Source organism: Bombus vancouverensis, chromosome 3 (genome assembly GCF_051014615.1).
Source record: "Bombus vancouverensis nearcticus chromosome 3, iyBomVanc1_principal, whole genome shotgun sequence".
Classification (NCBI taxonomy): domain Eukaryota; kingdom Metazoa; phylum Arthropoda; class Insecta; order Hymenoptera; family Apidae; genus Bombus; species Bombus vancouverensis.
This window is the reverse complement of record NC_134913.1, coordinates 14,109,575-14,136,024: the sequence shown is the minus strand read 5'-3', so window position 1 is coordinate 14,136,024 and position 26,450 is coordinate 14,109,575. Positions and strand designations below refer to the sequence as shown.

The 26,450-nt window shown below is 37.4% G+C and overlaps 1 protein-coding gene and 1 pseudogene across 1 annotated transcript in view; one reads left to right on the top strand and one right to left on the bottom strand.

Moving 5' to 3' along the window:
• Positions 1–26,450, top strand: part of LOC117153981 (uncharacterized) — a 73,997-nt gene that overhangs the window by 42,078 nt on the left and 5,469 nt on the right. The window contains exons 2-5 of the mRNA XM_033328550.2: positions 12,374–12,455; positions 19,281–19,541; positions 21,448–21,774; positions 23,370–24,041. Of these exons, the coding sequence (XP_033184441.2) occupies positions 19,302–19,541; positions 21,448–21,774; positions 23,370–24,041 (1,239 nt within the window). The 5' untranslated portion in view covers positions 12,374–12,455; positions 19,281–19,301. The remainder of the gene's footprint in view (positions 1–12,373; positions 12,456–19,280; positions 19,542–21,447; positions 21,775–23,369; positions 24,042–26,450) is intronic.
• Positions 25,498–25,618, bottom strand: LOC117154364 (5S ribosomal RNA; annotated as a pseudogene).

Sequence of the window (26,450 nt, the reverse complement as noted above, 5' to 3'; positions counted from 1 at the left end):
TAATAATAATAAGCCGATAATTAATGCAATGTTGATGCTATAGAGTGTACTGTACTAGTATCAATAACAAATTCGACTTAAACAATGTTCTATGCGATGACCTGTAATTCCAAATATTATTCCTATGTTAAATTTACAACAGTAAGTTAATTATACATGTAATAATCTATATTTAATCTGTGTATTGTGGTTGAATGACAGTGCGAATGAGAAATCTACGTATGTAGATCAATCTCATTTTGCAGCCGACAGACAAGATAAATTATTAATAAATTATATATATAATTATATATATGCTGACAAAATGTTATTTTCTATTTATCGTTATCTAATTCTCCTCTATTATCTAATTTTTATTTAAAACGTAACATTTTGTCATTCTCGGCTTAGTTTGCGAGGAAATCGAATTTGCAAATTTATCAAGTATATTTAAACGAGGGTAGGTTCCGGACTAAATAGACAGGAGGTGGTTTCACCTGCGAAAATAAGCCAAAAACGTAAAATAAAATTTCTTCGCAGGACGCTTTGTTTCCGAGAAAACTAAATTTGAAAATTTCTCGTTTATTCGTTAACATTTATTATCTCGATAATGAAGCCTTAAACGGGAAAACGTTACTCCACATTTTCGACTTGTTTTCACGCGTAGAATGACCACCCTGTCGATTATTCAGTCCCGTCCAGTCCGGAATTACCCACGTTCCGGTATGCTTGATAAATTTTCAAACTCGATTTTCTCGACAACCAAGCCGAGAATACACAAATTTTATGCTATATATTATATTTTATTTGTATTTCCACAAGGAATTACGCGGCGCTTGCTTCTTCGTATCACTCGTCCCGGGCTCTGTACATCAAACTTGCACGTTAAACTATCTCCGCTATTTTTGTCTTTCCCATATATATCTATATATTAAAACTACGCCGAGACAACTTCTTCTTCTTCGTCCTTTCGAGTTTCCTTCGAAACGAGAAACAGAGATAATTTTTATTACGAAAGTCGATAACGTCGCTACGTTGTACTTGGCGTTTAATATCGAGTACTTATTACGAAGAAACTTGCACGAGTCCTAAATGGGTCGTGTTGTTTTTCATTGGGGAAGTTGATAAACGACGATGTGGAAGTAAAATAGTCGACAGTTCTCGTTCGTGCAACATCGCGACGATCGTTCAGACCACGCTGTTCTCGATACTGCAAACAACACGTGACGTCAAAAATGCATCGACGGTGTGACGTAGAAAGTACACGTACGAGGGGTTGCATGCCTGGTGTGGGATGCAACACATGGTGTGTAACGGTAGCAGCCTCTACGCTATACATGCTCGTATAAATAAAACGACGAATAAACAAACAAAAAAAAAAAAAAAAAAAGAAAAAAAGAAAGAAAGAAGAAGAAAGAAGCGGTCCGATATTATAACTCCCTGTACGCTTTAACTTTGTACCTCTAAGGGTTGAACCGTGGTTGCGAGGCGATCGATAGACTATCTAAAGCTGCACTCACCAGGTCTTTGCTTTATTGGATATCACTCGATATCTTTCAAGAAATCGCATTCGAGTGTAGTCGATTGATTGGAGCGGAGGCCTGGCTCAAATCGCGTCTTCCTTCCGGCTGAATTTTGCGATACTACGCTTCGTCCAAATCTTTGATCAGTCCCTTTAACGCGCAATTTTCTAACTTTTATCTACCTTCGTTTTTTTCCCACCTTTATTTAAAGATTTTTATTTAACGGTTCCCTTCTCGCAGCACGTGGTATGGCTTTTTTTTATTTTTTTTTTTTTTTTTACTTATTACGCATATTTACCGTTCTTTTATCTCTTTTCTTGCTCCTTTCGTTTCTTTATCTTGTATTTCTTCGTTTCTTTATTTCCCTTATTTCCTTTATTTCAAATATTCGCTGCGAACTCCTCTTTCTGACGTTTTTTCCACCTCTTTATTCATTCTCGTTATTTTACGTTATTTCGTTATACGCTGCCACGTCTGTTTCTTTCCATTTTCATAGATTCCGCGTATCTTTCTGTTACCTCCTTGTCAATATCTATCGTCTCCACGCTCATCGCAGCATCTGAATCGCGTACAGTCTCGCGGCCTTTTCTTTCCGCTCAACGTAACTTGCTCCTCCTGCTGTCATCCAATTTTTTATATTCCTTTGCCGAGGATCACTCAATCGCTCTGTTATCTGCGAACGACGTGTCTAAAGACAGTTCATGCGGAGGTCTCGTTCTTTCCTGCTTTTAAATGCGGAATTTTCAGCTGCAAATGTTTCTGTTTAGCACGAAAGTGATCTTTTATCGTTGCGTTAATTTGTCGTAGAGGTAAATTAAATTTCCGAAATAAGGGTTAATATCTGCTAACAATAATTTTCATTGACAATCTGACTAACAGGCGACGGTAATTTTTTATCAACTTTCTGACGTTACCAGCTTTTAGATATCGGGGCACAGGAAGACAAATTGCTCGTCTGATTTCGCGCGATTAATTATTCGTCTTATTCTGATAAAATAATTCACAACGTACAGTAATCGGAAATCGATCGTGATTTTCGTCGGTGTAAAAGCCGGGGCTGCTTGCAGTCTGTCGTTTAATGCGCAAAGATATTTTATTTAATATTTCTAGAACTTTTGAAAATCATGAAAGTTTTACGACGCGAGAAATTGATGATGTTCGTAGTTGAATCGGGAACTTCAACCATTGTGACCGAAATTCGCGATTTATGATTGTGCACGTAGCTGCAGAGAGTTGGAAATAATTCACCAAGTTCAGTCGGAATAAATTGATCAAAATATAATTCTAGACGTATATAAACGGTAATATAAATTCCTTGGCAGAAATTCGCTTCAAGAATTACAAATTCCAGCGAATGAAATTAAGAACTTTCGGGAATTGAATCGTCGGAATGCAGCGTAAAATTAAAGTACGATGAAGCATCGGAAGTAATTTTGATCACACGTCACCGCTTTATTAACCTTGACACCTTAAATCCTTGTATTCGTTATTTTACATATCGTAATTAAAGTACAATAACTAATTCTTAATTAATTTAATATATGTAATAATTTATTAATATTTAATTCTTTTCTTTAATCATTGATAGGACACCGATCCATTTTTTTGTTACTAGATAACGAAGAAATATTAATTTACTTTGGCAAATTCATAAAACTATCCACGTTAGTAATAAGAAACATCGAACGATCAAACACTCGCGTCTGGCTAGTTACTGTCTAATACTACTTTTCAGGCTACACTATCTTCATTTGCTATACTTGTACACTGTACAATTTTTTTTATATATACATTTCTTTTTATATATAATTTTTTTGTATATATATATGTAGTAAACAAATTCTATCAACGATACAGGATTAATATTATTTAATATAAATAACGTTTATAATTTGACAAAGACATTGATATTTTTTCCTAAGTAAATTAATTACTTATTTCTTAATTTCTTCTCTCTTTTTAATTCTATTTATTCAAAGTATATATATTTAATATAATCGATACAGCCTGCGTAATGCGAAGCTTTTTTTAATTAATATCAAAAACGTTGATCGTTGTCAAACGTCAACTGGGTAAATAAGAAATTATCAAAAAACGAAGTAGAATTGATAAGAAATAAAATAATCAACTATGTGGGGAATGAAAAATTAAAATTAAAAAGATAATAAGACTAGCAACAATTAGTTGTATTTTTCCATATATAATTTCTGCAGAGTCCTCTTCAACTTCGTCCCTGTAATTGAAAGCTCTGACTGACGTAGCCCATTTCTGTTGACCATTTTAGCACCGTCACTTAGAGGAGGATATTACTTTCTGTAAATACGTGAATTTCAATTTAACTTCGCAGCTGCGTAAAATGAACAGGCAGATAATGCCGGACGTCATCTTCCATTTTACCGTACCTCGCATTTATACACCGTTGCCTGTTAAAATGCCTTGTGAATATCGATATTTTTCTTTCACGATCAATATTTTATTAATTATTCAGAAGACAAAATATCAGTGAAATCTTATTTCCAACGTACGTTGTCGGAAGCTTTGTCTCATTGTCTAATTTGTATTGGTAATCAGCTATGTTTTCTTCTTCGTTATCAACGAAACAAAATATCGATGAAATTAATTTGCAAGTACGTATTAATAAAGAAGTATGTTCTCTTTTATAGTCAGTATCGTATTAATTATTAACAGTACAAAATATCAATGAAATTTATTTCCAATTATCAGCAACTTTAGCTGATTCGTGATGTTCGAAGAACAGGTACATATACAGGGTGGTTGGTAACTGGTGGTACAAGCGGAAAGGGGGTGATTCTACGCGAAAAAAGAAGTCGAAAATATAGAATAAAAATTTAACAATTTCAAAATTTTAAACATTGAAAAAATAACGTCAATCGAGACAACGATCTACAGCGAGGTCCGTTATAACGAGACGCGATAAGATGCACGCGTACCGAGCGAAGATTCAAAGTCGATTTTCTCGAAAACAAAGCCTCGAACGAAAAATTGTTATTCTATATTTTCGACTTCTTTTTTCGCCTAGAATCACCCCGTTTCCGCTTGTACCACCAGTTACCAACCACCCTGTATATTATCGTTAAGCTTCTCAACAAGTAGTTTAAACTTCGCCGGTCAACGTGTTGATTTACTCGTTTTAATGAAATTCCTATATTATTACGAGAAATTCATTTACATTATTCCATGAAACACGCGATAGTGTATTTTATATTCAATTAAAATGTTAACTAACTTCAATACGCGTGTATTCGAATCTGATCATTTCTAAGCGCTGTGCCAGGAAATAAATGTTTCTACTACGAAACTGTGGCATGTAGGTTGCATTAAGAAGCTTGAAATTATTAAAACGACAACTGCTGCAAAAGCGAGAACTAAAACTCTCGTTCTACTCGGAGAATTTCCACCCGAAATACTTAAATCATTTTTCTCTTCAGAACCTAAAAGCAGCATAAAACGGGAAAGCGCATTACTCGAACATAGTTGGCGTAATTTTAACTTGACAACGTTCAACTGCGTCGAAGTTCTTCGTTTAAAGAGGAATCCTCGAAGCATTACCCGCCTTGCGGTTCAAACTTTTTCGAACGTCGTTGAATCCTCGTCGTTTCTCACTGCCGGACGTGTATCAAACGCACTGCATTGGAACTATCGTTGTTATAATATTGTAATATCGGGCAGAAACCTTGGGTAATTAAGAAGCTGTACTTGACCATGGGTCATCCGCGTCTGTGGAACGTGTACGTGCCACGTATACCGGAGCCATGGTACCAAGAGATAGCCGTTAACGAGTTGAGAGGAGACTGTTGTCAGTGTCACGTCACGTCAGTGTCACAAATAAGATAAATAAAAAATAAATAAATAAGAAGATCCTACTAGAAAATATTAAGATGTATAATTTAATATTAAGATTATTCTATTATATCGTATTAATTATTACATTACAATAGGAAAATTAGAAATCAATCTGGAAATCTACGTGGAAGTTAGAAGCGAAGCTGCAAGATAACAATTATGTTAAATATTTTTTGGCAGGAAGATCATTGGATAGAAACTAGTTTTTATTTAAACGGAAGCCAGTTTTCAATTTCTCCAAAAGTGATACGATTCAAGAATTTTAATTGTTAATTATTCTGATTACGAATAATCATTACGAACGATGAAATTTGTTCCTCGGTCGTTCAATAATAGTTTTAGATCATGGGAATTTCATTTTAACCGGCAATCAATGGAAGTGACCGGAATTTTTGTCCGGTTATCAGTGACCATTATCAACGAAAACCGAATTTTGCCTTGGTTACCGATAATCATTATCGATGGCGAAATTGATTTTCGATTACCGCCAACCAATATCGATGAAAAAAATATTTTCTAGTCGCATTCGACTATCGTCGGTGTTTATTGACATCGCTGATAATCGGTTTTCACTGACAACGTAAAGAAGCCTAATTATAAAACCGATATGTTTTATTGAGCAAACAAAAAGATATGAAACTGTATGAAACAAAGAATAAGATAAAAGATAGCGTGGTGTAACGTTAATGCAACTGTTAATAAAAATACTGTACCGCGATATCTTTTTCATCCTATTCGTTTCATATATTTTCATATCTTCTTGTTTGCTCGATAAAACACGCGAGTTTTATGAATAACTGCGAATGTACCGTACTATCGAATTGTCAACTAAGTGATTGCGGGTTTTGTCATTAGGTGGTATTGACAAAATTCGCAATCACTTAGTTGCCAACCCAATAATTATCAGTGACGTTAATAACGATTGATAATATAGCCAGTGGCAATTGACAATGTAGAACAAATTTTTGCCGTCGATAATGGTCATCGGTAACCAAAATAAAAGTTACTCGTAACAAAAAAAAAAAAGAATATTTAAAAATCTGGCCATTTATGTCGGTTACTGGTAACCAAAATAAAATTTCCCTCGTCGATAACGATTACCGGTAATCAAGAAAACTAATCCGTTTTAACGATTATTCGCGATCAAAATTTTTTAATTAAAAACATCGACTTTTATATCGCAACTTTACAAACTTCTCTTATAACGGTTACGATGTCTTGTAACTGTAACATTTATGGCAAATATACATTTAGCGAAAAATTAGTATACTGCATGAATAGAAGTAGTCTTAAACATCACAATTGTTGATAAAGATCGTTTCGCTAAATAATTGACTAATAATTGAACAATTGACTGCTCAAATATTTTGGTCGTTTTCGCGCGACAAATATCGTATAGATATTTTATGTAACTTCTGGATACGATTTTGTAGAGAAATTAGAAACTTTAGAAATTTCACAATCACGTATAGTCGTGTCTCGTCGTGCTGCTAATGAAATTTCGAAATGTTTCGTATAATGTACGCGTGAAAAGTTTCTAAGAGTCTTGCAGTATCTTCGCGCGTCTCTGTGCGCGTATAATCGAGCGTCTTTAGATCGCGAACGTAGATCGAGGAAGAAATTGCGCATCTTTGATCGGTTAGGCGGAGCAAAATTATACGTTAAGGGATTAAAGACTGACACTTGCCAGGGTTACGAGTCATCTAGAAAAATAAGCTCTCGTAGAATATCACCTGAACGCCAATTTTGTCTCCGACTACGAGCACACGTAGCCCTATTACTCTGCTCTCTAGGGGGAGACGAGTGGAGAGCGAAAGAGAAGGCAGAGAAGAGCTCTCCAAGGAGCATCGTATTAGTTTGAGAATTTTCTCATAAAAACAGGGTGAAATTTAAAGTAGATTTGAAAGTAGAGATCGGTTTTTAGAAAGGCTACCGATTCGATTGGATCTCAGGCTGAAGGTTTCATCTACGATTATATCTCAAATATTTGTGTATTAACTTCGTGCAATTTTATAATATATCTTCTTGCGTGTATTGCGTATGCTTTGGGAATATTTGCATCTTCAAATCTCCTGTGAATGCGTAAAAATCATATTGATTGTCACGTTTCGCACGAGACCAGCGTTTGCTCAAATACGTACGAACGAGAATTTATTCGAACGAATGTAAATCTTTCGCGTTAAAACTACCTAGAATTTATTTGATCGTAACACCTCCCGGGCGAACCGCGGGTACCAACCGCCAACACCAGAGGGCTACTACGACTACAACGAGTCTGTCTGTCTCGCTAGCGGTCGAATATACGAGCGCACGATATAAATACCGCACCTAGCGAGACTCCCTCTACGTCTAAGACAGGGATTACCGGGCATAGCCTTACTGGCGAGTCCACCGGTAGTCCTGGGACGAAACGCTCATTCCCTTTTCTCCTGGTAGCAACTACCAATTACTACGCTTCCACCAAAATAATAATATGGAATCCGTTAATTATCGTCGTTTCGTCACTTGTGATTTTTCGAGAAGAATCGCCTCATAACGTTGCACAGACGATAAACAATTAACATTGTCGTTATCGAACTCAATTTGTTACGAACTGTCGCCTCATTCGTACAAATTATGTTTAGCCTAAAGCTTAATACGACGTTACGCTTATTAGCAAATTCCTTGTTGGCATATTCCTTATTAACAATTATTTCTAGAAACAAGATGACATTTGCTTGTCGAACTTACCAGAGGAGTACTCGTCTCTCGTTCGTTTGCGTTTATTAGCTGAGCGTAATTCTCGCGATCGTGATGCTTCTCCGGGTTCTCCAGTTGCTGTGTGCGACATCGTATAAAAGATAAATGCTTCGGTCAAGAGTAAATTTCGAAAGAAACTATTCGCTAATTTTCTAAGGATTCGTATTCTTCTAATTACGCTTGCTCCCCGAATGTAATTACCACAGTCGATGCCAATAGCCCAAGTTCGATTATAACAGGCGGATTGTTTCTAACTAATTTTACATGGAACGTTCTGATCGACGATATTACCGTCGTCCCATTGAACCAGCTGTTCGTGTTTATCGCGTCGTGTCTTAAAATCGAGCAATTGCTTGCCTGGTTTGCATGATTCGTTCGACGAACGGTAACGTAACTGTACGCACAGAAACCGATAAATCGGCTCTACAAACTGATTAGACCTCTCGTTTAGAAACACGGTGTAAATGAACATAAACACGTTTGTGCGCGAGAACCCGTAGAAAGGAAATTCCGCGTACACCGGCAGAAACGACTGGCTTAATTTCAACGACAGCAACGTTTCTGAGGATTGTGCATTCACCGTTAAACATCAAAGCGTTGGCTTTCAGAGATGTACAAGTTCCTGTACGTCACGGTGTACACGTCAAACGTTCCTTGATTCGATGAAATGCAGCCTCTACTTTGCTCGATTTGTCACGGATTAGTGGCACCGTGCAAGCAAGGTTTATACTTAGACTTCAAAGTACCGAACATCGATAAAACACAGCGCAGGTACGTCGTTCTAAACGATGACACGAGCTTCCAAGTTTCCCAAGGAAAAATTGTTTCCCGCTTTTTGTGCGGTGGCTAGCGCTGCTATTCGAACGTTCGCAGCGGACAATTTTTTCCAAATGCGCGTTACGCGACACTTTGTTAACGCTGCAACGAGACAGGAATCGCTGCGAGAAGATCCGAATTATAACCGTCGAGATATGTATAATTTTCTGTGCCGGACTGGGTTAAATACGTAGTAAGAGATACTTGTATGTGGGTATCAGTGTGTGGAGGTATGTCTCGAAAACAGATGAATGTATAAATTAGTCAGTGGGTTAACAGTCGGGTATAGAAGAAAGTGCTGAGACGCGTGCAAGTGTGTATCGATGAATATATAAGAAATCGTCCATAAAATAAATATATTACTGTTCTAATATTAATCCCAAGTATACATTTAGCGTTCCTATAACATTATTTCGGCTTCAAAGATCCACAATTCTCAACGATAACAGTCAAATTTGAAACGAAACCGACGACGCAGATGGAAATTACGTTACTCTGGACTTTTATTTGCGGACATAGTTTATTTAGTATTAGTGAAAAATTAGTACGCGGCATGAATAGTAGTTTTAAGCGTACTATTAGTCCCAAAAACGATCTCGCTATCTACCGTGGCTTATCGATATAGCGAACAAAATTGGTTTTTCGAATAATTCGATGATCTTCGCGAAATATATTTTTCCGATACTTTTGTGATACATTTTCAAATCTGTTCCACATTTTGCACGTATAATCACGATAGTTTCGTCTCGTTACGGTGCTAGTGAAATTTCCAAATTATTCGATATACCCAGTGGCTTAAGAAAGTGTTCCAACGCTTATCACGGAATATTTTCACGAATGTACGATGCGTGTCATGCGAGATATTTTGAAATTTCGCTGGCGCTGTTACGAGACGCGAGTATTATATTGGAAAAATTTGAAACGGCTCGGAAAATGTATATGGAAGCTACAGGACATTTCTCGAAAATTAGAACAACGAAAGATTAGTACAGAGAACGAGGAGTAACTTTAAACGTACAATTAGCGTTAAATATAGCTCGCTAAATATTCTGGCTTATTTGAACACGACGAATAATCGACAGTTGAAATATCAGATTGTCCCAAAAGAGTCTTTCGTTTTATAAGGAAATAATAGATGCACGAGATTTCTTGTTTTCTGTTATTTTATCAAACTACGTACGTTCCATTTTGTTCTATTAAGGCAAAGACCACGACATTTGACAGATCAGCTGTCGTGTTTGTATAAAGACGCATTGTCGTAAAAGACATATTCGTAGAAGAAAGACACTTTTGGGGCAACCTAATATTTTGGCGAACCTGAATAAATTGTATGCTTCCAATAAGTAAAAACAAAAAGCCTGCTACGCTCTTTCGATCATTTCAGGTCGAGTTATGTCTGGGTCGACCCAATTACGTTCTTACAGCGTTACAAAATAGCTTCGCTTTGAACAAAATTTTTTCTTTTTTTTTTTCTTTAGTTGTTTACATTCACAATTTGTCCAATTTGAACATTTGGTAGAATTTTTTGGCTGTTTGATTATCATGTGGGTGGCTACCCCCAGCGGGGTACCATCTTCGGGGTACCATTTTTGAACGAAATGAAAAAAGATCGCAGATTTTCGTTCCAATTTTTTCGATTAAACATCTTCTTCCAACGTTACGAATATGTTTTATTCGTTAAAATAGGAATAGACTTGAAAGTAGAAAAATTGAAGAGTCGCAGCCGATGTAACGAACATAATCAGGACGATAGTCGTGTCTCGTTACAGCGCTTAACGGGATTCCAAAATGTTTGGCATAATACGCGATCCTACGCGAAATTTCCGCCAGCTCGGTGAAGTTTCGGCTATCCGAGTCTCGTATTATACGATGTGTTTCCAGCTTTCTCCTAACTGCACGTTTTTTTTCGAAATTTTAACGCCAACACCACGCAAACGATGCAAATAAATTAATTAAACTTTTAATCGATCAAATAGTTAACTAAACCGAAATGCACGTACGATGTTAAGTTATCGAAATCTTTTCTACGATTTTCATCCCGTATCATCCGACCTTTCGGTATTTTCCCAGTTTTCTATCGTATCTCGAACACGAGATACGCGTCACCTCGGGACGATCAAGATTATTCGAACACTTTCGCAAGCCATGATAAGATTACAGAAAAAGGTACTTTTGCTGTGAATACGCGTTTCGTGGAAAAAATCAAAATTTGTACAGGACCAAGTAGCGTGGTTCGAGTCAAGCTTCGAAGGTCTTAAAGTTCGGCTGTACAATTTCTAGACTTATATTAATCCTATAAAATGAAAAGACCCAGAGCTCTATGAACGTTCTATCTAAGAGAACGGATCTCCTTCGGCGTAAATGGTGCTCCTTATCGGCGAACGACCGCAATATCCTAAATCTTTCTTTTCGACCGTTGCCACGTCGATCGAGAGAAACTATTCGTCGAAATGGACTATCCGTGGCTGATTTATTACGATGGAAAGTGAAAAAGAACGTGAACGAAGGGAATAGTTAACGCAAAGGGTAATTTAAACTCAGTAGAACGAAAGAATACGACGTATTTGTTAAAGGATATTTAAGACAACAATAGAATAAGATCGATTTTCACACGATGTTCTTTGATTTTTCCAAAACCAGATTCCATCTGTGATAACGTTTTGATAATATCGTTTTATGCAAAGCAAAGCCGTTTATACGGTTGACAGAAGAAATTTGAATCAACGTATGTATATTCCTGTATTTTGTTGTACGAGTTGCGAATAACCTGTTGAATAATAATAAAGATAATAAACGAATATGACAAAGGCTAGGCAAAGAAACTACACGTAATATTCAGAATTGCTAATTTCGTGCGTTTAATTCCGCGAAAATTGCACTTTTAAACGCATCGGTCTCGCAATTCGACCTGTCGGGCACAAAGAATTTTATCGAAAACATCGTTCTAACATTTCAATTTTACAAACGTTTCGCTCTGCTTCGTTAAAAGCTGCGCGTATTTGTAGATAGAAAATTATGCGCATACGTTAAAACGTATAACGCGCAACGGGCAACGATATACGCGTACGCGTTGCAAACGCGTTAAAAGCGAAAAATATCGCTGAAATTATTTTTCCATGATGAAGAAATCGTCGGACCTCTTACGAATACAAAAGATAATTCGTTAAGATTAGAATGTCTATTAATTTTACTATAACAAATTGAACAGTTTTATCATAGACGATATTAAAACATTGTTCTTTGTATCATTTCCTATTTACAGTCGCGATATCAGGAATAATTTTCAACCGTTTTAAGCATCGTTTACTCGATTAACTCGCGCGTAACGATATTTGTCGTGGAATTTCGCAAACAACGTAAAGCACACGTAACGATTCCTCGATAAGTCGGTTAAACGACATTGTTACGATTATCACGAACACACCCGTTAACGATATTTTTTCCATTTTCAGGTTGTTCGTGAACAAAAGGGAATCGTCTCGAGAAAGAAAAATCGCTTATGGGTATCTGAGCACATCGAACGTTCAACGCTCGGTAGGTATTCGTAAAATCCTATAAACGTATTACAGCCATCTCGATCGTTTAATTCGATTAAAAAGATTTTCGTTTTCAGAGAATTTATTCAACCGTAGTCGTTCGATGTGTTAGGTTGTCCGAGAAGTTTCTTTCGTTTTATAAGACGACAGTAGATGAACAACAGTTTCTGTTTTCTGTTATTTTATTGAATCACGTATGACCCATTTTGTTACATTTCTATTACTATGTTCGTGCATAATTCGATAAACTGATATAAAACAGAAAACATCGTGCGTTTATTATTTTTTTATAAAGCGAATACAACGTATTAGGTTGTCCGAAAAGTTTCTTTCGTTTCATCAGATGATAATAGATTTTTTCTTTTTATTTATTTATTAAAATTACAATCAATTCTCGCGTTGAGAATTTTCAGTAATTTTTCTGGCGTGGCGCAGTGACATGGCTGATTATTTATAATAAGTTAGTACTTATTATAGATAAGTATAATTTATAAGTAAGAGTTATAAATAAGTGAATATTGCTTTAATTTAGATAGATTTAGATAATTGAATCTAGCGTTTAGGACTAGCGGGTAGTGCCTCTTCAGCCTGCGAATCTGGTCCGTCGTATCAAGTAGCCCAGTGATTAGGGGGTTTCGGTGTTTGTTGATTCTTTTGCTATATCTGTCGCTATATTTTGCTATTTCCTCTTCGACGGTGGGTATCTTGAGGTCGCGGTGTATCGTTTCATTGGTTACATACCAAGGTGCGTCAATTAGGGATCTTAACGTTTTCGATTGGAAACGTTGGAGTATTTCAATGTTGGAGTTACTTACTGTTCTCCATAGTTGGATTCCGTAGATTTTATCACGGTCAGATGATAATAGATGAACAACAGTTTCTGTTTTTTATTATTTTATTGTTATATTTCTTTTATTATGTTCGTGCATAATTCGATAAACTGATATAAAACAAGAAACATCGTGCGTCTATTATTTCTTTCTAAAGCGAATACAACGTATTAGGTTGTCCGAAAAGTGTCTTTCTTTCGCAAACAAAATTTTGTACAACGGTGCACCTTCGTACAAACGTGAAACCAAGTGCGTGAAATGTCGCGGTGTTTATCTCGACAGAACAAAACGTACGTAATTCGACAAAATAATGTAAAATAAAAAACTTATTATTTCCTCATAAAACGAAAGAAACTTTTCGGACAACCTAATAGTAGCGCGCGAATCGTACAAAGCGGATGAAAAGAAAAGGTAGGAAACTAGAAAAGTAGAAAAAAGTCCGAGATTTCATCGGAGAAACGCGCTAGCGCGCGACGAATTTTCCAAGCGTTTTATCTACGACAAATGCAAACACCATTTGGCCGAACATCTGACAGTACAGGCGGTATGATCCCTGTTGAACCATGTTGATCGAAACGACAAAAGGTCACGCGTTAGCCTGCGTTGACAAAACGGTGCCACTTGAGTGGAATCGTGCGATTTCTCTTACCGTATCGTCGTTCGATCCTTCCATCGATTCTAATGGAAAATTGAAATTTCATTTCTGTTGCTTCTTAACAACGCGACATAACGAGAAATCGAACGACTCGTTGTTATTTCATTTCGCTCTATTTCCTCGTTTTATTTATACGTCGTTCGAAAAGCTATCGTCGACAGCGTGTTTAAACAGTTAACCGCGTTTCACGAATGAAACACATCGAGGTAAATGTTAATCTCGGTGTGCTCCATCTGTATATACTCGTCGTATAATATGAAACATTACCATTTACCGTAAAAACTCCAAATTTTAGTAAGAAGCGCTAAAAATGTTATTTAGTGGTACGTTCGTTTTGTATCGTCAGTAAAACTGCTTTGTATTTTACGAAGAAAAATTTGATTTGTTTCTTTGTCATATCGGTTATTCCCTGTACAACGCATTCCTTTTTATAAGCTCAATTGATTATTTTTACCGATATATCGGGTATACCCGAATTGTTTGCGCAATTTTGTCTCCTTGCAAATTGAGTGGATGTTTTACTGTGTGTGTCGGGTATTCCCCGATAACGATCGAAATACAGGGTGGTTGGTAACTGGTGGGACAAGCGGAAAGGGGATGATTCTACGCGAAAAAAGTCGAAAATATAGAATAACAATTTTTTTTTATTTTTTTTTTAATTTTTCCATCGAGACAACGATCTACAGTGAGATCCGTTCTAACGAGACGCGATAAAGCGCACGCGTACCGAGCGAAAATTCAAAGTCGATTTTCTCGAAAACAAAGCCTGAAACGAAAAATTTGTATTCTATATTTTCCACTTCTTTTTTCGCGTAGAATCACCCCCTTTTCGCTTGCACCGCCAGTTACCAACCACCCTGTATAATACAGCAAATATAATACGATTCAGTTTTTCGGTCGAATGTGTGTCGAATAAATCGTCGAATATACAATTCTACGAACACGAGCTTCGAAAGTTGCTCGACCATCTACGAGTTCAACCGTAAAACCTACGCGTCCCATCAAAAAACATTTTCCTAATTTTATAACAGTTATATCATCGAAAGCAAATCCACTTCACGTTGCTGGTGTGTTAGATTTGCGAAGTGCCACTTTGTGCGATATCCTGTTTCGAGAAATACCACACTGAGAAGATCCACTGAATTTCTTCTATCTTTTCGCATTTTTCTTCTTTACGAATTTTATTATTTTGTTGGAATTTTACAATTTTGTATAGGAAATAATTATTTGTATAATTAATTTTTCCGAAGAAAAATGTAAACCATCGTCGTTTTGGTTTAATGCGGTCGTAAAACTTCTAACAGAAACGCGTAACACATTTTCTCTTTGTTCGACCTGTATACTCGTCGTCGTCGCTTATTTTTATTCGCATTTTATTCACATTGATTTCTAAAACTAAATTCCACAGTTAACTGGTTAACAGTACATCGCGCCTCGTGAATATTTCAATTCATTTTTCTACGCTAAGGAAGTTGCGAGTCATCCGATGTGTCATTCGTCTGTCGTCTAACACGGACGAAGAAAAAGGAAGAATTTCTCGACATTTCACGCAGAACGAAAATTTATTTTTCGATATACGTTACAATTTTGTATTTTCTCCTAGAGATTACATGAGAAAGTAAAATGTACTATTGTTCGTTTTATTCCGCGCGATTCTCAAATTTTATAATCTCGCGTAACGTAACGAAGCATTGCAAAAAAAAAAAAAAAATAGAAAAAGAAGGTAGAAAAGTAAAAACTGAAAAGTACGTTGTACATGGAAATTTCTTACGATTTCTGTTCAAACTCTGAAAATTTGGATTCAAATTAACGCGACATAGTATCATTTACATATACAGGTTGATAAGAAACTAACAACAAACCGAGCAATGTTCATCGATGTTTTACGAAATTTATTTATCATACGACTTATAATTGTGTGACTTTTTCTTCGTAATTTCGTAGTTGATTGTTATTCCGGGTGTTTAGATATTTTTCATTCTGTGCACAGTTTCCACTCGGTCGTATCTTCCTTTCGTTGACAGACTTTCTCGAGTTTGAGGAAATTATGAGAGGAACCGTTACTCGATATGCAAGTTTCCTTCTTCGAGCGTTAAAAGTTCGAAATTTTCTTAAAGCATCAAGAGGATTTTCATTTGTCGAAACGAGGACGAAATTGGGACGTAAAACTTGGCGAGCGCCGCAGCATCGAGAATTAATGGTATTGTGCCTCGACTTAATTTATCGCCATGAAAATGCCGGTCTGCACTTAGCCGACCACGAACTTCTATTATTTCGGACTTTTTTCTCCTAATACTTTATATTGGGTTGGCAACTAAGTGATTGCGGATTTTATCATCAGGTGGTTTGACGAAATCCGCAATCTCTTAGTTGCCAACCCAATATTATTGTTCCATTTGAAACTTCTATTATTTAAAGCATCGTATTAAACCTTCTGTCCGAGTACAACGTTTCCAGTAATATTATACTGGATTATATATTATACAAATTGTTATTCTATATTTTCGACTTCTTTTTCCGCGTAGAATCACCAGTTACCAGCCACCCTGTATGTTAGGTTGTCCGGAAAGTGTCTTCCTTTTACAGACACGTCTTTTTCGACAACTCATCTTTGTACAAACATGAAACCTAATCCGTCGAACGTTGTGATCTTCAGTTTGACAGAACAAAATGGATCATAGGTAGTTCGATAAAAGAATATAAAACGGAAAATGTGCATCCATTATTTCCTTATAAAACGAAAGAAACTTTTCGGACGACCTAATAGTTTCGTATTGCCATAAACGGAGAGAATTCGAACTTTTTAAGGAACGTTCTTTAAACTAAAATTCGAAGAAAAATCAAATATTATGCATAGTAACTTTCTGCATTTTTATGTACAATATTCGTGTACGCGTAATTTTCGTCGTAATAGTATCAACGATAGAATATAATCACAAGAGTGCGCACGCGATAAATTCGATTGTTCGTTTAAAGGGAAAGAAATGAAAATTTCAATAAGAACGTAGTTGACAATTTAATAGAATTTCAATAGAATTTCGATAATGGACAAAGAATTTCATTATTTGTCCGGTAACGTCGTTTTGTCCATTTTCGTAAAAGTCAGATTACGATTCCGCGTGCTTCTCGATTCGAAGCTTCGTCGAGTTTAATCCGGCGGCAGGTTTAGGCTACAGCATGTTTCAAATTTTCCAGCCCTTTGTATGCAGAAAAATCATTCGGCCCGATGAACCGCGTAAAACGTAGAAGTTCACTGATTCAGCGAACAAAAATAAATCGCATGTAATATTAAATCGATATCGTCGACCCGAGGGCCAACTTTCTCTTCGGAATCTCGTATCTTGGACACGTCGAATTGCCGTCAAACTTTCGAAATTCGATATTTCCCCCGATTCAATGCTACACTCCTATGACTTTGATATTTGTCGATACACCGGTATACGTGTAACGACATTTGCAACTTCGACACATGGAAAATCTGCCTCGTAAAATGTGCGCCAGCCTGCGCTCAACTGGATGATCGCCACGTTAGAACGAAGTAGCTTCGATAAATAATTGATATGCAGCGATATAAAGAAAATAATTGCGAAGTAAAAATTCGAATGTAAATCTTTCGATGGATTCAAAGGCGTAATAAAAGAAAAGTGATAAAAAGATTTCGAAGCAGAACTAGATTATTTGAAATTCTTTGACGAAAATGCTACGATAGAATGTCCTTTAGTACGGAAATTACGTTACAGAATTTTTTCGAATGAAAAGAACGCGATGTAGTTATTGATTTTGAGAAACGTTCCATAAAATATTAAGTTACTCGAGTTGCATATGTTTTGATTTTTGTAAATAAGTAAACGTGTATTGTTTATCGTTTTATCGTTAACTTATTTATTCGGTCTTTTCTATTATTTGTTATTTAATATTAAAAGATACACCTATTTTATTAAAGTTGATTCATATAATTTCGTTATCATCCTTTCGTTTATGAATTAATTTAATGTTAACGTGTCGCGTAATTTATAAATATTAAGAAAAATAGTTTATTCGAGTACATTGTTTACCTGATGTAATGTCACTCAATTAAAAAGCATCAAAGAATATATTCTTGTTCGATTAAAAATAAGATCTTGTACTTGTGTACAATCTGTTGATTTCATCTAAAAGCTACGACGCATGGATAGAGAAACAGATATGTATGCAAATGTACGTAATATACAGGGTGGTTGGTAACTGGTGGTACAAGCGGAAAGGGATGATTCTACGCGAAAAAAGAAGTCAAAAATGTAGAATAACAATTTTTCATTCGAGGCTTTGTTTTCGGGAAAATCGACTTTGAATTTTCGTTCGTAGATCGTTGTCTCGATGGAAAAATTAAAAAATAAAAATAAAAAAATATTGTTATTCTATATTTTCGACTTATTTTTTCGCCTAGAATCACCCCCTTTCCGCTTGTACCACCAGTTACCAACCACCCTGTATATGTCGAGTTCTCATTGGGGTTAGGGGCGTGTAACTCCCCTCTTCTTCATTTGGATTAGCCACTGTTGTTACACGATATAGATGATATTTACTGGTACCAATATGATTAGTACAGAGTTTGACAAGCAACCGTGGCGATTAGATACTCGAGATACTAATGACAATGATCTTAGGTTCAATAACGAATCCACTGTCAATGGGACAGCAAATGCGCTTTCTTCAAAAGTCCAAGTCGAACTGAACTTACTTGTCCACAATTCAAGTGCAACTCAACTTACTTGTCCACGGTACAAGCAGAACTCGACTAATTCTCTCAGTCCAAGTGGAACTGCACTTATATACCCCACTCTACTTAATTCTTATATTTTTAAGGAGAGCTATACAATTACTCCATAGCTCTGTTAGCTAAAAACGTCCATCCCGTAACCGTGACTACGTTTAGCGACCAGTTGTGTCACTTCGAGCCCAAGCCTACTGTCATAAATCTCGGGCAAACATAATCGGATTAAATGATAAACAACTATTTCTGAGTTCTATTATTTAAGTGCAGCTATAATAAAAAGTCTAAAGTATTGGGAGTCTTCCCAAAAATTCCAAAAGAAAGGCCTCGATGTCCTTTCATCTCCGACATATATATAGGAGAAATAAAATAGTATAGTAATTTTTTAATTGCACACTAATACATTAGTATTATATTCCATACGATATTTTCAAAGGTCTTATATCTTTGAATCTATCAGATTTGTCTTTAGATACGAAAGAAAATTAACAAAAATGTGACTTATTTTTATTAATTCCTTTGTACTGTTCGATTATTCCCCACTACGATACGATTTCAACGAAGAAACGTTTTATTTATGTTCAGGTGAGAGTTTTGTGAAGCAAAATGAGAAGACAATCGTACAGCTCGAACGTGAATGCCGCAAGCTGTGGCGAGCCTCAGATCATCGTAGAGGAAAGCACATTGGGAGAAGAGGAAGCGGAATGGCGAAGGAACGAGTCGCCTCCGCGTTGCATGGACCCCGATTCGCCATCCTTAAATCCTTATCTATTGTCTCCCTGGAGAGAAGCAAGAAAGCACTCTCTACCGACTCCGCAATGTACTTCCGGGATAACCGCATCACAGGTACTGTCTGATGATCATATCGAGAAGAACATACTTACTTACGGGCCACATCCCCTTTCTTGATAATGTATTTTTAGTGTATCCTGTTAGCTTAACAAAGCATAACGTTGTCCAACGTTTGCATAATGTATTTGAAGAAAAAGATTGATCGTACCTTCTGATCTGAAAAAATAGCTCTGTTTATACGTTATACATTATACATGTGTATGGGAATCAACTAGTGTCTATACAGTTTCACATTGACAAAATAATTTCCAGTTCCTCGAAAATAGTTGCTCGATTCAAGCAACTGTAGGCGTTAACAAAATAGTTTCAAGTTACTTGAAAATAGTTGCTTGATTCGGGTAACTTGACCAGTCTGAATCGTCATAAAAACTTGGAAGGATATTTTAAGCAAAATTACAGGTTCACGTTGACAAAATAGTTACAACTTGAAAATAGTTGCTTGATTCAAGCAACTGTATGTGTTAACAAAATAGCTTCAAGTTATTTGAAAATACTTGCTTCACTCAACTGTACACATTAATAAAATAGTTCCAAGTTACTTGAAAATAGTTGCTTGATTCGGGTAACTTGACCAGTCTGAATCGTCATAAAAACTTGGAAGGATATTTCAAGTAAAGTTACAGGTTCACATTGGTAAAATAATAGGTTCACAATGACAAAATGGTCCCAAGTTACTTGAAGATAGTTGCTTGATTCAAACAACTATACATGTTAACAAAATAGCTTCAAGTTATTTGAAAATACTTGCTTCACTCAACTGTACACATTAATAAAATAGTTTCAAGTTACTTGAAAATAGTTGCTTGATTCAAGCAACTCTACGCGTTAACAAAATAGTTTCAAGGTACTTGAAAGTAGTTGCTTGATTCAAGCAATTCTACGCTTTAAGAAAATAGTTTCAAGTTACTTGAAAATAGTTGCTTGATTCGGGTAACTTGACCAGTCTGAATCGTTATAAAAACTTGGAAGGATATTTTAAGCAAAATTACAGGTTCACATTGACAAAATAGTTACAACTTACTTGAAAATAGTTGCTCGATTCAAGCAACTGTATGTGTTAACAAAATAGCTTCAAGTTATTTGAAAATACTTGCTTCACTCAACTATACACATTAATAAAATAGTTTCAAGTTACTTGAAAATAGTTGCTTGATTCGGGTAGCTTGACCAGTCTGAATCGTCATAAAAACTTGGAAGGATATTTCAAGTAAAGTTACAGGTTCACATTGGTAAAATAATAGGTTCACAATGACAAAATGGTCCCAAGTTACTTGAAGATAGTTGCTTGATTCAAACAACTATACATGTTAACAAAATAGCTTCAAGTTATTTGAAAATACTTGCTTCACTCAACTATACACATTAATAAAATAGTTTCAAGTTACTTGAAAATAGTTGCTTGATTCGGGTAGCTTGTCCAGTCTGAATCGTCATAAAAACTTGGAAGGATATTTCAAGCAAAGTTACAGGCTCACATTGACAAAATAATAGGTTCACATCGACCAAATATTTTCGAGTTACTTGAATTCAAACCGTTTGATCGAAGCAACGTGACTAATCTGAATAGTTTAGTTGTCATCTTTATCCAGGACTCGCATAGTCGATCGACTCATTCGGAAATCACATTGACCAACTCAAAAATTGAAAATTAGAGGAAGGTAATTACGTTACAAGTATCGCAAGTGATGAGACGATATGCGATAAAAGTGGAAAGATGAGCATGGCGTTAAGCTCTAAGGAATTAGAAGTTTTGTGAGAATCAATCGTGTACTTGGACGATGAAATTGTGAAATTACGAGACTGTCCAAAGACGAAGTTGATCGATTTGACTTCCGCGAGGCTCGATCGTCGATACGACAGTTCTCGCGCATCGAAACTATCTTGACGTTTGTGTCGACAGGTGAGACGACTGAGCGAGCGTGGCGGAGAAGGATCAGGACCATCACCGAGGGAAGCTGCTTTCCTGTCCACTCTCTCTCAAGCACCAGCTCCTCAACCAGGTGGCCGAAGACATTCGGTTGTTACGATCGCCAGAGTGCCACCGACTCTGTTTGGCCGTAATCGTCGCGAATCAATCGCCGCTTTTCCTCTTGGAGGCGCGACCAGAATATTGCCGAGTCGTCGAGACTCAGAGTCTAGAATATCCGGACCACCGAGCAACAGTGGAAGCACGCACAATCTTCAGTTGGACATTATGGACGATATCGCAGAGATGAAAGCGAGGAAGGTAAGGACTTTTCGTTTATTTTGGCCGCTCTATCTCCGCTAGTTTGCAGAGTTTTGCTAGTTTACAGTTTACAGAAAAACCGAGTTTAAAGTTGATGAAGTTCTATACGATCGTGCGAAATTAGGATTTCAAAGAACCGAATATTCGTTGCTCTCCAGGTATACAATTTTCATCGTATTATTTATTATTTTATTCTTTGTAACTTACAATTATTTACATCCTATCGTTCTTTATAACAATGTACGTATACGTGGACTCATCAATTACTTTTTTTTTCTTCTTTTTTAGATGAAGTTAGAACAATTATTAATTAGGCGAAAATTAACAGTTAAAATTACGGACGAATCGAATCGCCATGGTTTCCATTCCTTGTTCGTCAGGAGCCTCGCTAAGGAAGCACGTGTTCGTCGGTGAAGCTTATAGCATGATCGCGAAGAAGCTTATTTTTCAATTGGAATCATAAATTATTAAGCAACAACGTAGAGCGTACTTTTTAGAATTTTGCTTCATTCCACGCTCGATCGCCAGGGACGTGTCGTAAACTCGGTATCTCCGCAGGGTAACTTGGAATTACATTACAGCGGTACAAGTTGCCGAATTTCCTCACCCGCAGAGATATCGTGATCTTCTCGGAAAACTCTAACATCTCGTGTTAGTTCAAGTAACGTCGAATCTTTGCCAGAAGAAGGAGCGCCAAGAGTACGTGAAAGGCTGGTCGTGACACTCGCGGCATTCACACCTCGAATATTACTAGGAAAACACAGAGAAAGATACTTGTTAACGTTCGAGCGGTTCAGACATTGTTCAACTCTCGCGCGACACGAACGTTGTTCAATCTTGGAACGCTACGGGCATTTTTCAACTCTGTTACGAGCAAACTTATACATATTCATTGAGAACATACGAAAGAATACGTGCCCGTATTCGTTATCACGCGTTTCTTTGTTAGAGTTCGGATTTTTATGGATCGTGGTTATCGAAACAGCAAACGTTCAGTTCTCTTCTTCCCTACGTGCTCATAATCTTGGCTGGTAACCGTCATTCGCTATATACATCGTTGGTATCGACGTCAAAGGATTAACAGAGACAAATACGTCCGTAGAATCCGATTTGATTGATTTTAGATCTTGCATCAAACGGATCTCTAAATAAACAGATAATTTCTGATTCTAAACATTTATATTACGACCATCCAATTATTAGGATATTAGATACATTATAAAAGAAGATATTACGTATTAAATAATCTGCCTCTTCTTCCGCTTTGAGATGCTCTGCAAACGCCTTTTGTAGTCGTTCAACTTCTCGGGTCACAGAAAAGAACATTACGCGTATTCCTAGCAATCGCTCAAAGACTCGAACGTGTGTGCTTCGATAAAGCTCGCTTAACTTTCATCGACACATCGATAACTTTGCGTTCCAAGATGTTATCACGCCCTAGAATCCCTAAGATAATTTTAGAATTGGAATTTCTGTGCGAAACTGTTCCATCGCTTTGTCACGCTTAACGGCTCGATCATCGAAACATGTATCGTAACGCATGAATTATGATAAAAAAGAAACTGTCTTTCGAATAAAAGCAATCCGTTTGCCAGGTACGCTTAAAGATGTACAAGACGTCGACGGAGCAAGTGTGCGAGATACAGCCGCTGGAAGGTAACAGCTCCGCTCAACGTTACACTCAATATCCGAAACGACGATTCTCTGAAATGCCTGCTCCGTCGGTTTCGCCGACGTCTTCTCTCCGAAGGCGCGTCTCGGAACTGCCAAGAGCCGTGAGTGCATCGGTTTCCGGTGCTGCGGGCATCGTCTGCTCCAATACGGATCTGATATCGATCCTAAGCTCGTTAGCGTCTTCCGCGACGGAAATTAACCGATGCGGCGAGGAAGCGTCGAGTTCGCGGGACGATAGCAAATCAAGCTGGTCTGGAAAAACGGCCGAACAGAAACGAAATCGATTGAAGAGCTTCCGTTCCAACAGCTTCGACGTGTCGATATTGCACGGAGCCAAGGGTAAGCTTAGCGGATCCTCGAAAGCTGCCGCTTCGACCATTATGGCACCGTCGAATTGGTTCACCAAGAGACACCAACCGATGTCGAAGAAACAGAAGCCGGAAGATTTAATAACGGCCAGCTTAAGCCTTAAATTCGATAAATCGAAGGTAGTGAAGGCGGTGAAGGAAACGTTGGGTAAAACGTCCCCTAACAGCGACGTCAGACACAAAGTCGTATGGGACGACACTAGTGGAACCAAAGTGGACGCTCAGGTAAGTTATATTTCTCGTTACGATATCGTTTCTTGTTTAAGGACCATCGTAGGTGAAAGGAGGAATGAAAAAGAAAATCGTAAATCGTAAAATCTCTTCCAGAGAATGCACTTTATCGTAAAAATTAATAAAGTCAACAACAACGTGTAATTAAGTAATTGCTGTTCGATATTCTTTATTATCGATATAGTTGAAACGCGGAGAAGATAATTTGCAATCATTGCGGACAATATCGCAGTGACATTATTATCAATCGGTAATATCAAAAATAAATTCATACGGGATGAAAAGAGAGCGTCGAAAGTGGCCATTTTTAGATCTTCTTGCGAAGGGAAAATTCCTGCAAAATGTTTAAGAACGGCTCTCGACAAGCAACGAAAAATGTTATTACAATTCCATCTCTTCTTCGTTTTTTTCTAGATGATCAATGCGTGAAATAATTCTTCAGATGCTCTGCTGGTAAATGAATCGAAGTTTGTAACAGAGCAAATGTGAAGTGCAGCGAGATCGTTGTTGGCTATTGTTCTACACCGATGTCGACAAAATAATTCTTCGACAACTCTATTGATAAATCAATTGTAGTTTGAAATCAAACGAATCTGAAGTACCATCAGTTTGTTGCTACGTGAGAACAATAGCCATCAACGATCTCGCAGTAATTCGGATTCGTTCAGTTTTAAACTTCGATTGATTTACCGACAGAATCTCTGAATAATTATTTTGCTGGTAAATTCTGCTGGTAAATCGATTAGAGTTTGGAATCGAGCAAATACGAAGTACAAGATCGTTGTTGGCTATTGTTCTCACGTAGCAACAGTCTGATGGTACTTCAGATTCGCTTGATTTCAAACTTCGTTCGCTTGATTTCATTATCGATTTATCAGCTGGATCAAAATTGAAAGAAAATGAAGATCAAGTGTAGCGCGTGAGTAAGTTTGACTTCTGCCTGATTTTTTCATCTCTGCACTCATCTCTTTCAACTTCCATGTCACGTTTCGGATAAAGCTAATAATTCTTTGTATCTTGATAGATGCTCTTAAACGTCCCGCAAGAATTTTTCGTTCGCAAGGAGGTGTAAAAAATGGCCACTTTTTGACTTTTTTTTTATATTTTACGTGGAGGAAATCCGCACGGATGCCAGGCCGCTTCTGGGGAAAGCGGCGTGATAGTGTCGGACTCCAACCGACTAAAAAAACCTCCACGATAACCGTCCCGACTGCGATCGAGAGAGGCCCGGGAACCGCTGTGAGCGTCACAACGGGGCCTCCCCCGCGCGCCTAATACCACCGCTGATGGAGCGGTGTGTGACCATTGTCAACCGCCTCATCGCCGGAGCCGCCGTGCCAGGCAGCTCCCGCGGTTCCCCTACCGGATTGCTTGGCGGCCCCGAGGCGCTGAGCCGCCAAGCGCCCAAAGCCCGAACCCCACGGGGGGCCGCAGCGGGCCCAGCGCGCTTCGCCAACGCCACACGGAATCCCAGGCGTTCACCCATCCAAGTACTATCCGTGCCCGGCGCTGCTTATTAACTTTCGTGATCTGACGGGAACGAGTGCATTCAGCGAGGCCAGGGCGTTGGCAAAATTTTTTTTTTTTTTTTTACGTGGAGGAAATCTTCATAGACACCTTACCACCCTCCCTAACATAGGTGGGCAGAAGGTAGTGCCGGATTCTTACCGACTAAAACCTCCACGGACGGGACGCCAGTAGTGTGTGCCGAGTTGATCGTCGGATGGTCCCTGTGTGCTTAACAACAAGCACGTTTAACCAAGTACTTCCAGAAAGTACATCCACAGCACATGCAAGGGGTGGGGCTTGGCCGCTTGCATATTGTAAGAGAAATTTTGGTTTTTCCGTTCGTTTTTAAAGACACGATAAATATGCCGAGGATTCGAACTCGCGACGCGTCGTCTTCAGTTCTGGGCTTTAACGAGCGTAGCTGGCTGCCTCGCCGGCCACTTTTTGACCTAACCCCAACTTAACCCCTCTTTTAATCCAATATGAATTTTATTTTAATATTACTGATTTCTGATGGTGGATCTGCGATATTGCACGTAATGATTGTAAACTATCTTTTCGACTTCGAACGAAGTCCATTCTCTGGATTGAAACTTTTAGTTTCTCTTTTTTACGCGATAAGAGAGAGGTACAAGAATTTGTTCAATATATTTTTTTTTTCTTTGTTAACTATTTCTTCCTGCGTCAAGATTCTACAATTTTATGATGCTTGTAAAAAATTTAAATATTTTTAACATTATGACCATTGTGATATACTTTTGTCAAATAAATTTACATATAGATTTTCATCTTAGCAAAAGAATATGTAAATTATCGTATTAACGTACTATTACGTATTTTAATATCGTTCAAGTACTGTGCGTTATTTTACTGCTTCATTTTCCACGGATTAAG